Source organism: Cibotium barometz, chromosome 36, assembly GCF_041138505.1.
Source record: "Cibotium barometz isolate CiBa-2024 chromosome 36, ASM4113850v1, whole genome shotgun sequence".
Classification (NCBI taxonomy): Eukaryota; Viridiplantae; Streptophyta; class Polypodiopsida; order Cyatheales; family Cibotiaceae; genus Cibotium; species Cibotium barometz.
In genome coordinates, this window is record NC_141081.1 from 29,783,018 (window position 1) to 29,800,272 (window position 17,255).

The window sequence follows — 17,255 nt, forward strand, 5'->3', positions numbered from 1 at the left end:
AAAATAGAATACATGTAAGATATGATGATATCACAAATCACGTGGGTGATCACTGATGACTAAACAAAAATCAAAAAGCATCACCACGTGGGTGATGATTCATGACTCTAAATCCAAGATCAAAATAAATAACATGTCCAAAGTTCAAACTAAATAACATGTCCAAATAAAATGATACTGGCAGCTGCTAGCTACTATCTGCATCCTCATCTGCATCCTCATGCTCATCCTCATCTGCATCTTCTGCCTCTGCAGCCTCACTCTCAAGGTCACTGCCGGTAGCCGAGTCCTCAAAGGCCTCATCCTCTAGAGGTGCAGGTGCACCACTAGTACTAGCCTCTCGAGAAGATCGTGTAGTGCGAGCCGGAGCCATGATCTCCTCATAGAGCATAGAGTAGATGTCTCTCTCCTCCTGAGGAATGTCGGGAATCTCCTTGCACTTCATGATATCAATCTTATCTGGATTCACTTGGCGAGGCTCAATGGGATGACCCTTTTGTTCTAGCAATCGGAGATTGCAATGACAAAAGACAAGCCTCTCCAATTGTGCTGAGGACAGTCTATTTCTCTTTTTCGTGTGAAAAAGAGCCCATGTACTCCAGTTTCTCTCACAAGGCCCTGAACTGCAATCCTGGGAGAGAACTCTCAGTGCAATCCGTCTCTACATTGCACAAAAAGAATTTTAAGTTAGAGTCAAAAAGACAGTAGCATTTGAATGTAGATTTTGAAAGAATAGGACTCACGAGACAAAGATACAAGATTCAAGAATCAAGAAACCTTACCAAGTTGGGTGTCCCAATACCGTATTTCTCCCACCAAGACACTGGCTCCAACTGTGTCTCCCTGAGCAATGCAGTAGCTCGCCCAAACATATGGCTACCGTTGCGGTAAATGAGAAGCTCATCCTCGAGCTTTCTCATCAGCTGTATATCACCTCCCACTCCCACCAACTTGGTAATGTACTCGATCCATCCTGACTCTAGCTCCTCATTGAGGTATTGCTCCTCATTCCTCCAAAGGGGATGCAAAATGTGAGCAACAGCATGGATTGGCCTATGAAACCAATCCCAACGCCGATTCCAGATCTCCTTAATATCTTGAACTCTGCATGTAACATGTGACACACATAAGAGATCAAGATTTATAAAATAACTCAAAGACTAAAGTTAAAGCCCAAGGGTGAGCACCTGTCACGCGACAAGGTAGTGAAATCATTGAGAGCTTCACCAATTCTGTCCATGAACTCATAAAGCAGCCCAATGGTACTTCCCTCCATGTCTGTGAGCCGAAGGACACTATACATGGGCTGAAGTGCCTTCACAAGTCCCTCTGCATCCTGCCACCAAGTATCTCTCATGACCATACGAGAGAATGCTATAGACTTGGGCTCATCCTTGTCCTCCCATGCTGTCCATTCACGACACACAACAGTGCGTAATAAGCCATGTCGCACTCTCACTAGTCTCTCCACCACAATAAACATATATGCAAACCGAGTTTTGGAGGGCTTTAGAAGCTCAAGATCACTATTGGCCCTGTACATGCTCAAAACCTTTGGCCTCTTTGTGACAAAGTTCACCATGGTAGATGCAGCTGAAAATACATGGCTCACCCAATCAAGCTTTCCTACATCCTCAATCATCAAGTCAAGGCTGTGTGCTGCACAAGGTGTCCACACAATCTTGGGAAACTCCTCCTCTAACATCCTGCCCATGGATACACAATTGGACCCATTGTCCGTGATCACCTGCACAATGTTATCAGGCCCAATTTCACTGATTGCCTGGCGCATGTGGGACATAATGAACTCCCCTGTAACCACTATCCCTGGCACCGATGCATCTATGGCACGAATGAACATTGTGCCTTTGCAGGAGGACACAAGAATGTTGTACACATTTCTCTTCCGCGCATCTGTCCATCCATCACAAAGCAAAGTACAACCATACTTTGCCCAAGTGGCCTTGAGAGGCTCCATCTCCATCTCCACAGCCAGTTGCTCCTTGCGAAGCTCAGTAGTGCGCAATGTCTCGTAGGAGGGGCCATCCCACTCACACCCAATGCGGGAGATAGCTCTCATTGCCTTCTTCCATCGAGGAGTCCTGACAATGTGGAAGGATAATCCACATTGAATAAACAACTTCATCAACTCCCTCGTTGCCTCTTTCATGGCAGCCTTTTGCATCCCTGCCTGTACATGTCCTTTCTTGAACACTGGAAGACTAGTTCTTTTGGCTCGAGGTGCCGAGCTAGAACCACCTGCAACACCACCTGCAACATCACCACTGGTATCTTCCTCTCTAATACTGCGAGTCCTCTTGGAGACACTTTGACGTGCTTCAAGCTCTCCCAGATTGGGGATATCCTCAAGGGGGATACCTAGCTGCATGGCCTTCCAAGCCTTGAGGCTATCATAGATTTCTTGTGGCACATGCTTACATGGCCCAATGCCGAAACCCTTTGTTTGTGAGAAATGTGCCTTCAACCTGGTGACACTGCCATGGTGCTTATCAGCACAAAAGTTGCATTTCCACTTTCCGGAGCCTGAGCCACCATATCTAGACTCGAAGGTGACATTGTTCCAAAGAGAATCACCTGTTCGAGGCATCCTACAAGATGAGGATAAATGCAGATTGTTGGCCCTGCAACAAGTGCGACACCGTGGAAGATATGCCATAAATATTGATGGAAGAGAAAAAAGTGTGCTGTTTTGTGAGTTGTGCAGAGAAAACCAACTTAAAGCAAAACAGGACTTTACCCCTTTGGAAGACCTCCACAAGGCCCAAGGACACCAAGGAGCTGGGGGTCGACAGATGCGATGGAAGGACAAGAAGGATGCACGCAAATCGGCGAACTCGCATGCGGCGGCCACTGGGAAGCGTGATAATATGCGCCGTACGAATCCAGGAAAGAAACGTTTTTTAAGGTTTTTAAAAACTGCATGTTTTATGAAACGCGTTTCATACTGTACGAAACGTTTAGAAACGTTTCGTACGTTTCAAAAGTGTATGAAACGCGTTTCTATGCAACACTGGCCTAGACATGGATCATCTACCACCATTCCAGTATGATAGGGATGCACCACATATCCGTCTCTCTCATAGTGAGAGGAACAGAGTATTGAGACAGGATCTATGGCAGCTCTATACACGAGAGACATGGATATTGCCTACACAGCCTCTTCCACCGAAGATGCTATACTACAGAGATCACTTCATGAGTATCACTGATGATGGATTTATAGAGAGGCCTAGATACATGGAGGGCTTTTTACCACACGGCTCCCGAGTGGCTATTGGTCAACTCAGAGTTTCATCACACCGATTGGAGATTGAGACTGGCAGAGCAGCACGGATCCCCCGAGAGGAGAGGGTATGCAGATTGTGCAGAGAGGAGGTGGAGAGTGAGGAGCATTATGTATGCAGATGCAGAGCATATACAGCCATCAGAGAGAGATATCCCATTCTATTCAGAGAGCCACGTTCCCTACGCCAGATCTTTGAGGCAGCAGACCAGCGCATACTGGGGAGATACATTCTAGACATACAGCGCCACAGAGAGACATTATTACAGGCTCAGACAGCTCCAGAGGGGGGGAGACAGACACAGATTACTGCATTTTTTCAGAGATCCATCCCCCTCCCAGCCCCTACACGGCAGGGAACTACTCTCCAGAGAGCAGAGACACTTAGAGCCCGCAGGAGACAGAGGGCACCTGGCTTTCAGACACCACGCCTATACCAGAGAGAGATAACAGAGATCAGAGCTCAGTTTCACAGAGAGGGTGCGGAGCGACTGGCTCGCTTCAGAGCACACCCAGGCATGTTCTTCAGGGAGCTGTGGACACCCCCTTCACTGATGTATACCATTCTATACCCCCAGTATGGTACAGGATGGAGCTAGCTAGGTTGCATATCATGATTGTATACTCCATGCATATAGCTTTGCATTTCTCCTAGTAGTAGAGCTCCATCCCCCGCACACCCAGATTCAGCTTTTTTTTGTTCAGTACTTTTTCATTTTGTTGGGATGACAGAGGATACCCCATACAGGTACTCCGATTTGTCTCATAGGCCGAGTTCGGTCTTTTGGAAGACGTTAATAAAATCTTTCTTTCTTTCTCTCTCTCTCTCTCTCTCTCTCTCTCTCTCTCTCTCTCTCTCTCTCTCTCTCTCTCACACACACACACGGAGAAAAGAGGACCTTCTAGCACAATGCTCCAATGTCCGCCTCTTCTGGACTTCCACACTTTCTTTATCTTGTTTTTGTCTTTTCTTCTCATCTACTAACAGTTCCAGCTCACGAATCTGCGTGCTAAGCGTTTCCTGAAATCCAAAAAAGTTAAAGCTTGTTTAATAATTGGGAACAAGTTTATAATTATAAGCCAAGATAGTGTATAATGTAGACATACGATTTCTGCTCTTGGAGGTTCAAAAGGTGGCAAACTCAAAAGGTCCCTTTCAGCCCCTTGAAGCTCTTGCTGCGCTTTTTCAATCCGTTCTTGTCTATGTACTTCGCGGCTGTGAAGTTCTTCAATCTCTGCTGATTTGGACTTCACTTGCACACTCTGTTAAAACACTGCAAGCAAAAGATTAGCATATGTTCTACAGGGGGATAAAAGCACCTGACATGAAATTAGGCTGAATATAGAAAAGTCCCTTGCCCATCAGCAAGGTACCGGCCCATTTTGGTCACCCAATCAGGGTTGGCAGGCAATCTTACCCATCCAACTGCCCATCAGCAAGGCACGGCCCCATTTTGGCCACCTGATCAGGGTTGGACGGGCAATCATACCCACACCCGTCACACTGGCAGGGACTATTCCGTCCCCAGCCTTATTCCTAGACCTAAAAGCCCACCATATGGTTCTCTTTCTCAGTCAATTGACTTCTTTTTGCATCAAGCTTTGTCTTTGCCACCATAATCTTCTTGGAAGTTGCCTCTATATTTTCCTTCATCTGTCTTCTCTCCCTAGAAGCAAAAATCCAACCACAATCGTCTCAAACACCTGTTTTGCAAAAGGGTTTCTAGACTGTAATTATTAAAAACCATGGAAATTACTCTATGGGTGCCCGTAGCTCGATCGTCTTTTGTGCCAAGTTTTGCAGATTTTGCTTGGTTTGTTTTTCGCTGTCCTTCAACTCCAAAAGCGTTTGCCTTTTGGAATCAAATATCAACCATGGCAGTTTCTTCTTCATCGATTCAACCTGGACATGGAAACAAAAGACGCTCTCTCTCTCTCTCTCTCTCTCTCTCTCTCTCTCTCTCTCGTATCTGCTACCATGTACTCATACCAGATCACACGCCTCAGTCACATGGCTATCTTTCTAATTCTCACATGTTCACATCCTAGGTGGCTAGTGTCTTTTTCATTTTTTCACACGACTAAAAATTCTCATGGATACATTGTACTACTTTTTAGTCTCATAGACTCACTGGATCTCGCCAACAACATAGACATCAGCCCCAGCTGGAGGAGATCCTGGAGAGGCACAGAGCCACCATCCCCCACTCAGTGGATCTGCAGAGCCTTCTACAAGCTAAACCCATGCTCGATATCCTTGATGGCCCCCTCCTCCTACCGCGGGGTTAGCTCCATAGGTTGTAGGGTTGTAGGATGATGATGGTCTCATTTTGTATCATATAGCTCAGATTAGACATTCCCAGCTCATAGCTCTAGTCTTTGCTTTCTTTTGTACCATGATGAGATTACAAGGACGCCATTGTATCACTTTTTGTCTCATAGACCCACTGGGTCTTCTGAAGACGTTTAATATAACTCTCACCGATACAGTGGATCCTGTGGACCCACCTCGAGCTGCTCCGGATCCACCTTGCCCGAGAGGAGTTACCTCGGACCGGGCCTCCGCACTCCAGCATGCCCGACGCCCTGGCCCCCCGACCATTGGCCATGATCTCCTCATCAGCTCCAGATCCAAGACATGCTCCACCACCATCGAGCTACCCTTCCACGTGACATAGCTGAGGGAGACCTCTCGGCCATTCTCATTAGCCCCATGCTTGATATTTTGGAGAGTGGTATACCATCTACTATCTGCTGGGGGCTGATGCTCCTCTCATGTTTCTATGTTCCTAGTATTCCATAATGAGTTTCCATCATAGTTATCATGGTACGAAAATACGATACCGTACGGGAATTTTTGGTACGATATGAAATTTTTGGATACGGTACGATAAAATACAGTTTTTTTTTTCACTTACAAACTATGGAGCTTCAAGCTTGAATGTGAGGGAAGGGGGGGGAGGAGTCTATAGTGCTTGAGGAACCAGAACATGGAGATGTCTCGAGATGTCTCTCTCGATTGGATCTCCCAATTGTCTCCAAAAAAGAACCTGCATGGGTAATGCAATACCAAAGGTCTCCCAATGTAGTGTTTATGACTAAGGGACCATCCTTGGACAAATACGAGCAGTGCATCTAGGGTGATAGGTTTAGGGACTCCTCTCTAGATCAAAATGGCCATGTCCAAATCTTCTCCCTCGTACATAACTTGAGGATCTGACAACCTAGCCTACCTATACCAGGGATCTCCAAGTGATGTAGCAAGATTCTAACATTTCATTTCATTTCATTTCTCTCTCTCTCTCTCTCTCTCTCCCCCATTGGGTCACACCGACCCTCCTGTACGGAGCTCCAATTTAGGGGCCCAGTATACATCATAGATCTTAGAGAGGGACACATGAGGGATGGAGGCAAATGGAGAGACCACTGATTATGATGATTGCCCGCATGATTCGGAGAAAATCATCAGTACCACATGAGATTGTACAGGCTGAGCTGGGTGCCCCACCAGTAGTAACCGAGGCCCTATTCCAGGCAGTTACCTTTTTACAGTGGCTATGGGAGCTCCCTCAACAAAGGTACTCCCGATTGGCATTGACCTCATCCATACAGTTGGCAGAGGATGGAGATACTCATTGTTGGTACACTTAGATAAGATCATGGTTTGACCTACATGGTTTGCGGATAGAGGCACTACCACCCTTTCAGTACAGTTTGGATTGTCCATTTTTGGATCTCACCCTCTCAGAGCAAAACCGCGTGATCAGGATGGATATCATCAGAGTGGACACAGAGAGGACATGGACTAGCCCCCTTGAGCCCTTGGGCATGAAAATGGCTCATTACAAGAGCCATTTTCTACACACCTCACCGGATGATTTTATCACCCGCCCGGCGTACATGGATGTACACCTATCACATGGGATACGTTGTGCCATTGGACAGATCCGGACCTCCTCGATAACATCTTCTCTTTCTGGGAGGCTACGGCTTTGGCTAGATTTCAGCAGGAGGATCTGGCAGTGCTCTTACTCGACTTCGAGAAGGCATATGATCGGGTGGACTGGGCCTTCTTGGAAGGCACTATGGAGAGGATGGGCTTCGCCCCTCAGTGGATCCGTGGGGTCTCTGCACTCTACACATCGGCTCATAGCCAGGTGCTGATACAAGGCGTGCGCGGAGAGAGGTTCCAGCTCTCGCGCTCGGTGCGGCAGGGGTGCCCCTTGGCGCCCTTTCTTTTTCTTTTTGTGGCGGAGGCCATGAGCACTTTCTTGACGGCACAGGATACAGGTTTGCGGGGCCTCCAGCTCCCCATCTGCACCTCGGAGGAGCTCCTAGACTCGGAGTTTGCGGATGACACTGCTGTCTATCTTCAGGGAGGGGAGGGGAGGAGAACCTCCGCCGCTTCGCCTCAGCCATGGACAGGTTTTGCAGAGCCTCGGGCGCTTTGATCAACTGGCACAAGTCGTGTGGGTTGTGGGTCAGTTCTGTGCCCCCTCCGACTTGGAGGCCAGTTGAGGGGTTTCAGTGGCTGCCCCCCGGCACTACAGTGCGCTATTTGGGATGCTATGTGGGCATCGACATATCTCCGGAGCAGCAGATAGCCCCCCTTCTTCTGAGTATTCGGAAGAAGCTTCTGTATTGGAGTACCGCTCGTTTATCTTTGGCTGGCCAAGTGGTTGTGGCCAACCAGGTTCTGCTTGCTACCATGTGGTACATCACTTCTTGCTGGGCCTTCTCTCGGGCGTGCATTGGCCAGGTGCAGAGACTCATCAGGAACTTTCTTTGGTCCGATGGCGACGGGCGGCCCGCCAGGGCCAAGGTAGCATGGGCTGTGATCACTCAGCCGAGGGAGAGAGGCGGCCTGGGCATAGTTGATCCTATTTGTCAGAGCCGGGCTTTGCTTGGCAAGTTGGTGGTTCGTGGCCTCCTACCAGGCGCTGAGCCGTGGAAGGAGTTTCTTGTCTCCAGGATTCTCAGCCGCACTCCTTCTCTTAGCGGCCCTTGGACCCCCAGCGTCAGGTGGATCTTTACAGAGCAGCGATCCAGAGGAGTGGGCCTTGGTTTCGAGGAGCGGTTTGCAGCTAGCCTTCTGAGGGCCTGGGAGCATCTGAGGCCGTCACTCTTCCAAACTCCCCCGGGCACCGATGAGGAGCGCCTGAGGCAGCCATTGATCTGGAACCCCTTGATCCGACTTCCCAGTGGTCATATGGTTGGATCGCGATCTCATGTGTCGTGGGGCCCGTTGAGCTCCGGCCCAGCCCAGTCCTTAGACGACTGGATATGTTTTCAGCAGCTGCCTCTAGAGGTTCAGGAGAGGAGACTCAGCGGGATGAGGGGCAGAGAGTTGATGAGGCAGGACATTGAGACGGCCATCCCCCGGGAGTGGCGGACTCCAGTACAGGACCCTCCACCTCCGCAGTGGATGGGCGTCTTTACTCGGCATGAGATCCTTTTAGCGGTCTGCGGCTCAGCAGAGAGAGTCGCCCCACTCACCTTTGAGGTGGGAGAGGGAGGCCAGCTTCAGAGGACCCGACTAGATTTGGATGAGCTCCAGGGTTGTATCTTTCAGAGGGTGCGGGTGGTCGGCTTTCATCAGAGACAGTGGCATGTAGACCCCTCACCGGCCTCGATAGGGGAGGACTATTCTTGGAGATTATGGGCTTGGGACAACAGGCCTCTTATTCGCCTTCAGTGGGATCCAGGCGAGTGGCTTTGGCGAGATCCCTACTCGGCCCCTACCAGCCCAGGCACCCCCTTTTTTCAGTACACAGTGAGGCTGGGGCGGCGGATCCAGAGGCACAGGATAGCGGGCACCCCGGCGGCGGCCGAGCATTGGCGGCGAGACAGGGGCTCTCCCCTGCCTTCCTTAGGGACTTCTGGCAGCGCCTTTGGGCCAGCTTCCGGCCCCGGAAGGTGACGCTTTTTCTCTGGCTTACAGCGCATAGAGGACTGGCTGTGGAGGCTTGGCTAGCTTTTGGCAGACACCCAGCGTCCTGCCCGCGGTGCGGCCACGCACAGGAGTCGCAGCGGCACTGCTTATGGGATTGCCCACAGACACAGCAGGTCTGGCAGCGCGCTCTCAGGATGGTTTTTGCAGGCTCGCCAGGTGAGATGATGGTGACGTGGGGTGCGGTGGCTTGGGCCACAAACAGTGGCCCGGCCCTTGGATACGAGGACGTCCCTGGCAGTGTGACCATCCAGGTCTCTGACAGGGCGATGGCGGTGGTTCCGACGCCAGACTTCTCTTCGGCAGTCTCCCAGGAGGGGGGCGGGCACAGATGGGAGATGATCAGCAGCATGACGGCTTGGCACATATGGAGAGCCCGATATGCAGGGAGGCCATAGACCGCCAGGCGACTCCACCGGCGGAGGTCATACAGGCCCTCTGGGTGGACATCATTCACACCTTGAGAGGACACTGGGGGAAACTCAGGGCGACTCGGATCGCATGAGAGATCGCCGCAAGGCGTTCCTCCGCACTTGGCAGCCTGGCCCTTTCCTCATCGCGAGGGGCGAGGATGTCACTTGGCACTACAGGCCTCCAGTTTGGCTCTTCTCACCTCCCGCATGTACTACTAGGTAGCCCCCCCCCTAGAGAGCGGCCAGCCACGGGGGTGGAGCTCCGGTGTTCACTGTGTTTATTATCCCTCCTTGTGAGGTGAGCTTTGTAGCCTTATGGCGTTTTCTCATTAACTAATAGAAGGATCGTTTTTCCCCAAAAAAAAAAAAGAATGCTTGACCGAGTTGGACGAACGAAAATCCAACAGACGGAATTCGACAAGGGCTTGCAACTTCCTCTCTGATATGCAGTCAAACCCGAGAACTCTACAGACTGCACCTTGCTCCTCTTGCTCTACATACCTCTGAAGAAAAGCTTGAAAACGTTGAAGAAAAGCTTGCTTTCTCCTTCTCAACAAAGCAAATGAAATTTGTGTAGCCTTCTCTCCCCCACAAACACTAATGATCAAGCAAGAAAACACCACTCTCCCTCCTCCCAAAAGAAAGAAATCGGAAGCTCTGATACCAAATGTAAGGCCCTCGTACAACTCTAAACCTAGTTGTGCAACCCTCATGCAAAAACGTGAAGGAGATGGAGAAAAAGTTCCTAAGATAGCAAAGAAACCCTATCATGGCATACTTGATTAACCACCCCACCAGTATATATACTAGTGACACCAAACATCCAGTGTGACCTTACCGGTACTCACATGTCCCCTGTGTCACCACCTATACCCCTGTGCTACACATCACAGGGTATGTGGCTTACAACCGGCCACACCATACTCTATGTCCACGCCAATACCCCCATGCTACACATCACATGTTCGTTGGCCTACAACCAGCACCCACAAACATTACCCATTCACACTTAATCTCATAAGCAGCAATGTGCATTAGTATGCTGCTATTGGGTTCCAACGTACTACCGATGTGTTCCACAGGTCCCCTCTCTCTCTCTCTCTCTCTCTCTCTCTCTCTCTCTCTCTCTCTCTCTCTCTCTCTCTCTCTCTCTCTCTCTCTCTCTCTCTCTCTCTCTCTCGCCTACCTAGTGTGCGTGCAAGTGCGTCTGTGCCACTTTTAACATAAATGGCTTAAAGAGCATCATAGACCTTCAAGAGCAGTTCATTCCGTTGCCGAATACGCTCCACATCCCTTTCCCTCTCGGCGTTGAGTGCTTTCAACTCGTTTAAATTGGATTCATGTTGCCTGACAATCTAAGATGTGGAGGAGGATTAAGATCCGACAATCTAAAATTTGAAGAGGATTAAGATTGTTTAATGAACTCATTCTTTAATTGCACTTTCCAATCTTAGAAAAAAGCATACAAGATGTAGAGGTTTACCACTTCCAGCCTTCGCAATTCCTCAGTTTTTTCAATCAAAAAACGATGTTGTCCTGAGAGTTCGGGGTCTCCAACAGCTTTCTCGGTCTCCTCTAAGAGTTGGGTTGGACTCATCTTAGCAAATTCACAGACTCTGTCTTGGGGTAAAAACTGCAGATCATATAAAAATGCCAAGCAATTATCATACTTTGATGGACATATGCAGCTATTTGGAAGCGGATAATGGGACTAAATGGTATATAATCCCAAGCTAGGCATGGTGCCATAGCCACTCAGGAAAGGGCCCACCGGCTACACCTCTCTCTTTTTTTGGAGTACGCCTCTTTTATCTTAACTCGCCTGTGATAAAAATTTAATGTCTAGGTGAAAAAACAGACAGACATAGCTAATAAATAGAACCTTACTTGTGTCAAATTGTTCACTTGGATGTTAAACTGCCGTACCATATCTAGAATCTCCCTTTTTGGTACAGCACGACCTAAAAAGGAAACAGAGCACGTTGGCCAACATCATGCACTACCATCAACAAGGAGAGTGTGAAACTATTGGATGCCCATCCAAAATAGTTGTCCATACTTAGAAAAGACCAAACAAGTACAAGAAGGCAAACCATCAAGTAGCCAATCTGACTTGTTCTGCTTATTGATTTTCCTTGTGATCACTACAGTCTGTCCTGGTGACATCCCGCGGAGGGCAAGTTTTACCCAGCCTGACTCCTCACCCCGTTTTACATAGTCACTGATGCTCGAAGCTCGACCTAGTAACTGAGCCACGCGAGTTAGACACCGTTTTTCATGTCACATGTGAACATATGACTGTGTACACCCATGACGCAATACAATCACTTGGTAGCATGTCCAAAACAAACACACACACACACACACACACACACAAAGGGAAACCTGAGGCTCTCCAGCAAGACCAATCGCTATAGCACAAACAAGTGAGCTTTTGCCCGTGCCATTGGGACCAATAACGAGATTCAGACGTGGTCCTGGCTTTGAGATTAGATGTGAATATGTCATGAAGTTTTGCAGCTCAATTTCCAATATATTTCCTGGCGAATAATCGTCAGCACCCCTGAAAAAGGTTAAGATGTTCATTAAGTTCCCATCACCTAAATAGATCTTCTTTATGACTCTTTCAGCTGTTGCAAATCCACACAAAAAAAAAAAGTATACAAGCACGTACACACTCCAACCTTTGCATGTTCAAACCTAGTCATTTTGGCAAATGCTACTAGGTTCATCTCTTCTTCAATTCACAGTTATCAAAACATAAAAACACAACTGAATGAGATCGTATGAAACCGTAAAATTATGGGAAAAAGACAAATGAAAACATGTAAGCATTCTTCTTTGAAAGTACATGGTTTGAAGCTGCCATATGAGGGCAGGACAGGCAGAATAGAATAAAAAGGGACTGCTTGTAAACCCTATCCCCTAGGTAGGTCGATGGAGCATGACAAGATTTCAATGATAGTGTCTTCTTGCAAGTGTCGCACAAAACAACCGATTGAACGTGATGACTGCAAGTCACTCTCCATCAAATGGCATCTTTTCTGGTAGTATGAAAATGTTTTTCACACAACAGAAATTTACTTTGCCAAAAATGTTATGAAAACCTGAAAACGCGATAAAACGTGAAAATGTGCTTTCAGCCATGTACATGGAGTTGTTATGCAACTGTGTTTCAACCTATAACTGACCGGGGACCCGGAACAATAGACAAACACTTCAAGTATGCAAACAGAGTATGAAACACAACAAGAAGCCACAAAAAAATATAGAGACACCGCACTGAGCCGGAATGGCCAGCCCCTCATAGGAACTTCTTTACTCAGTAGAAACTTTTACAAGAACCCAAGGTGAGGGTGCAGACTTGCACCGGATTTTCACAACCCATCAGCAGGACTCTTGCCCAGATCTCTACCCAAAGCCAAGATAAAGCACACCAATAGCTGCCAATAGCTGTCCAAAGTCTGTCCCTAAACAGTCCCAACAATCAGCCCTGTAGGTGACCACCAGAAGGCAGATATCAAACAGCTGCAACAACCAGATTAGAGGTGACCACAAGATGAGGAATCAGGCAATGTTGCTGTTCGGTCAGCCCTTGCCATGATAGGGCCAGTTTACAGAGAGAGAAGACTGCTACCGCTGTTCACACGTGTAGTTGTACAGCCAGCTCGAGGGCAGCGAGCAGAATGTGGGAGAGAGAACAGCTGCAGTCGACTGCGTGCGGCCAGTGCACAGGAGAGAGAGAAAACAGATCGGCTGCTGTGTACGGCCAGCGCAAGGAAACCACCAGATGATGTTTGCTGTATGGCCAGCACTGAAAGGGGGTAGAAAACAGCTGCAGTCGGCTGTGTACGGCCAGCGCACACGAGAGAAAAGCAGTCAGCTGTTGTCGCCTGTGTACGACCAAGGCACAGAAGAGAGAATAGGCACTGTACAACCAGCGCTAGAAAACCACCAAAGGCATCTACTGTACGGCCAGCACTGAGAGGAGAGAGGGAAAGAGCAGTCGGCCAGGAGATGTATGCACTTGATGATGAAAACAGAAGCCCCTCCTTGCTTTTTATAAAGTCGACCAGCCCTCTTTTAGCTTTGCTTTTCCCTTATGCCAAAAGTGGCTGAGTACGCCCAAAATATCCCAAACTTTGCTTTTCCCACAAGTTTTATCTAGGTACCTCCTTCTGTCCAGGGATCCATGCCCAAATAATAATAAGTCCGGTCAAACTTTAATGATGTGTGAACATATTGACTTATAAACCATAAAAATCACATTAATGAATAAAATCCCATGCTGCTCATGCAATGTGGCCATTTTTCATGCCAAACTTTGCCAGTGAATGCTTCAGCTTTTCTTCTGTGGAAAATCCCCGTTCTCACCTTGGTTCTGTTCTGTGTGTGAGCTTGCCCCAAAACACTAATGAAGACTAGTGAAGGCACCAAATGGCGACATCCCTTCCGTCTTTTAAAACCTATGTCCGCACGACACAACTGCATAAAGTTCATACCACTAGAATACTGTTCAAGTGTGGCAGATCCACTGCCAATCGGTAGTATTCATAATTCCAAATCGACGATCCGAAGTCAAATACAGACACGAGAGCCAACCATATTGAGAATAAATTCTAGCCATATCTTGAGTCAACTCTGAAAATAAGCAGACACATGCACAAGGACCAACTATGTCCAAATATTGATAAATCCACAAGGAGCTTTAAGTATCTGCAAAAATAAAATAAGCAAAATACATAGCCACGAAACATCTTGCCATGCCATTGGACTCAATAAGAGCACCACTCCTATGATCCATTGGCATGCCTCAGCCAAACATGCTTCAAAGTTCACATGTCCATGTGGTTCACCAGGGCACTGACCCTTCCATGAAACCATAGATGCTCGCTAGGGTTTCCCCTTTCCAGAAGACTTCACTCACTAGGGCCACCAACCCTTCCATGAGTTCAAATACTAACTCACTACAGTCACCAACTCTTACATGAGTTCACAGGGTCACCAACACCCATAGGCAATACCACCGAGGAAGCACCAAGGGGGTTTTGAACCCAAGACCTCTTGGTCCTAGGCAAACACCTTCACCACTTGAGCTATCGCCTCATTGGCAAGTACGTGGCAGTTTTTAAAAACATTTTGGGCCAAAACAAACCCTAGGCCGGCCGCCATCACCAATTTTGACATTGCAACGAGAGATAATGATGATGCGGTGCCAGCCGTTGTGGTCACTGCCATTGTAAAGCCAGAGCTGAGAGTATAATAGCGAAGGAAACATGTTGACAAATGGAGCTTTCATTTTGGTAAATTCTGTTGTTGTTGAATGTTCAAAAATGAATTGTTTTTTCATTCATTTTTCTATATATATATATATGTACACTATATAGTATATTTTTTATGTTTTTATAGACCTTACGTATTTAACGTACCTCAAAATCTCAACCCGTACCCGAATGCGTACCTTACTGTACCTTTCCACCTTGAATCAAAGTCACCAACTCTTCTGACTAAACAGAGTCACCAATTCTTCTGACTCATTAGAGTCACTACTCACACTAGACAAAGTCACCAACTCTTCCATGAGTTCAAATAAGATAAGAATGAATCACAGGCTTAGAGATCCTAGTTCTCCATAAACATGTCTACGATTGATAGTTTTACAAGCGTTTCGGTCGATGATAAAAATCCATAGAAAAATTCTCGATCCGTGAGATATCCATGAATTCTAGAAATCCAATGCTATTGAACAAAGAGTAGACCCGATGAAGACGCTGTATGTTGAATAGGTGGTAGAGGCGCTGGCTAAATGCAGGTTGATGTAAGTTGGTCGACGATTATGTTGGTTGATCAAAGTTGATGATCGCCGAGCAGCTGCTTGTGTGCATGCGCAAGCTATAGCGTCGGCCTGTAAGAGTCTTGGTGACGTTGATGGCCCATGCGGCTACTGCTGCATGTTGAGCCAACACCTGTTGATAACGTTGGGTTGGTGTATGATGTGTCTAATTGCTGAGAAGTAGGCGGCTTTATATAGCGCAAAGCTTCCACCCGACCAGGTCGCCTGGCCAACCAAGTCAAAGCCACATTTTGGGCTGGTTGTCGCACACCAAAGGGAACCATGAGAGAAGATAAAGAAGATGGTAATTGGGTGAAGAGAAACACGATGAAGTATTTGGCTTTGGTTAGGGTTGGTTGTTGCGGGTGTAGATCATGTGCTCTTCATCTCTTGTAGAGTCTTTTGAGGTTGGGTTGTACTGGATCAATGCCACAATGCAAGGGTTTTCACATGCATGAATGTCCATATGGGTTTTCATTCACACACATGCCCGAAACACAAAAAACAGAATGCGATGCAAAGGGTATGCAAGATGGTAAATGCTATACGGTGGGTTTTCATATGAGCAGTGCCCTCACGGGGTTTTCGATTACTCATGCGCCCTTTACAACAATGATAAATAATCCAAATGCTGAGGATGGTCCCCCTCTCAAGATGCTAAGGGTGATGGTGGAGGACTAATGCCAATCCGCTCGCGAAGACGCTCAAGAATAGGCCAATTGACGGAATTTGTAAGGATGTCGGCACGGTTGTCCGCCGTAGGAATGTACTGGAGCCTGATAGTACTAAGCTCCACCATGTTCCCTAGTAAAGTGAAAATGAACACCAACATACTTGGTACGGATAGAAAAAATAGGATTGCCGACAAGGGCAATCGTACTCTAACTGTCGAAAAGATGGTAGTAGCGGTGTCCATGGGAGCACATATCTCCTCAAGAAGCTAACAGAGATACAAAGCCTCAATGGTGGCGTCATAGAGGGCCCGGTACTCGGTCTCAGCTGAAGAACATGCAACGGTATCCTACTTCTTGCAAGACCAAGAGAAAGGGCCAGACCCAGGTGACTACAAATAACCACCATGAGAATGCCGAGACATCACCAGCCCAATCGGAGTCTATGTAACCACGCAAGGTGAATCCATGACTAAAGTGAAGTCCGAACATATAGGTACCCCCTAGATAGCGAACACCCCTCATTGCTAAACTCCAATGTGGCTCCTTCGGAGGAGCATTGAAATAAATGGATGTGCCATAGGAAATGTCAGGTCTTGAGTTTGTGATGTTGGTCATGTCCACTTGTCGTAAAATTCCTTACAGCTTCTTTTTTTTATGTTGTTCATGTGTGGCATGTGGAGCCTGACATGACATACATATAAGGCTAGTGTAGCCTGACATGGTGTGTCTGTGTGGCATATCGAGCCTGACATGACACTACATGTATGGCTGGTGTATCCTGACATGATAGTACATGTGTGGCTTGTGGGGCCTAACATGGTGTACATGTATGTGTCAGAATATGCAGCGGAGATGAAGACAAAATCTGAAAACTCAAGAGCAAGTGCACTGCAGAAAAACACAGCAATAGAGAAGGAGAGAGAGAGAGAGAGAGAGAGGCGTGTAACTCTGCTATATATACACAAGAAAATCCTGAATACCGAATACCCAATTAAACATGTGTGGGGGCAAGGGGCCATTTTTGTATGGCCCCTCGGAGCCAATCGGCCAGCCCAAAAAGCAGCCGACATGAGCAAAAAGC

General features: G+C 47.6%; 2 protein-coding genes across 2 annotated transcripts in view; both read right to left on the reverse strand.

Annotated features, from left to right (window-relative positions):
• Window positions 1-18: 18 nt before the first annotated feature.
• Window positions 19-2,610, reverse strand: LOC147617760 (uncharacterized). The gene is made up of 3 exons (XM_086776010.1): window positions 1,188-2,610; window positions 783-1,104; window positions 19-661 (listed from the first exon to the last, which is right to left on the reverse strand). The coding sequence occupies exons 1-3, from the start codon at window positions 2,606-2,608 to the stop codon at window positions 188-190; spliced, it is 2,217 nt and encodes a 738-aa protein (XP_086632136.1). The 5' UTR covers window positions 2,609-2,610; the 3' UTR covers window positions 19-187.
• A 1,529-nt stretch (window positions 2,611-4,139) lies between these two features.
• LOC147617761 (structural maintenance of chromosomes protein 5-like) overlaps window positions 4,140-17,255 on the reverse strand; it is a 56,935-nt gene continuing 43,819 nt past the window's right edge. Inside the window, exons 2-10 of the mRNA XM_086776011.1 lie at window positions 12,053-12,230; window positions 11,761-11,914; window positions 11,555-11,628; window positions 11,151-11,300; window positions 10,918-11,022; window positions 5,062-5,207; window positions 4,860-4,971; window positions 4,412-4,567; window positions 4,140-4,325 (exon numbers count right to left, since the gene is read on the reverse strand). Coding sequence (XP_086632137.1) covers window positions 4,176-4,325; window positions 4,412-4,567; window positions 4,860-4,971; window positions 5,062-5,207; window positions 10,918-11,022; window positions 11,151-11,300; window positions 11,555-11,628; window positions 11,761-11,914; window positions 12,053-12,230 — 1,225 coding nt within the window. The 3' untranslated portion in view covers window positions 4,140-4,175. The remainder of the gene's footprint in view (window positions 4,326-4,411; window positions 4,568-4,859; window positions 4,972-5,061; window positions 5,208-10,917; window positions 11,023-11,150; window positions 11,301-11,554; window positions 11,629-11,760; window positions 11,915-12,052; window positions 12,231-17,255) is intronic.

Bases quoted from the DNA above. Each gene is read 5' to 3' on its own strand.
- LOC147617760 (XM_086776010.1), bottom strand. From the start codon at position 2,608: ATGCCTCGAACAGGTGATTCTCTTTGGAACAATGTCACCTTCGAGTCT. The intron at 1,105-1,187 runs GTGCTCACCCTT...TGTTACATGCAG, and splicing joins ACTACCTTGTCGCGTGACAG to AGTTCAAGATATTAAGGAGA. The intron at 662-782 runs GTAAGGTTTCTT...TGTGCAATGTAG, and splicing joins GTATTGGGACACCCAACTTG to AGACGGATTGCACTGAGAGT.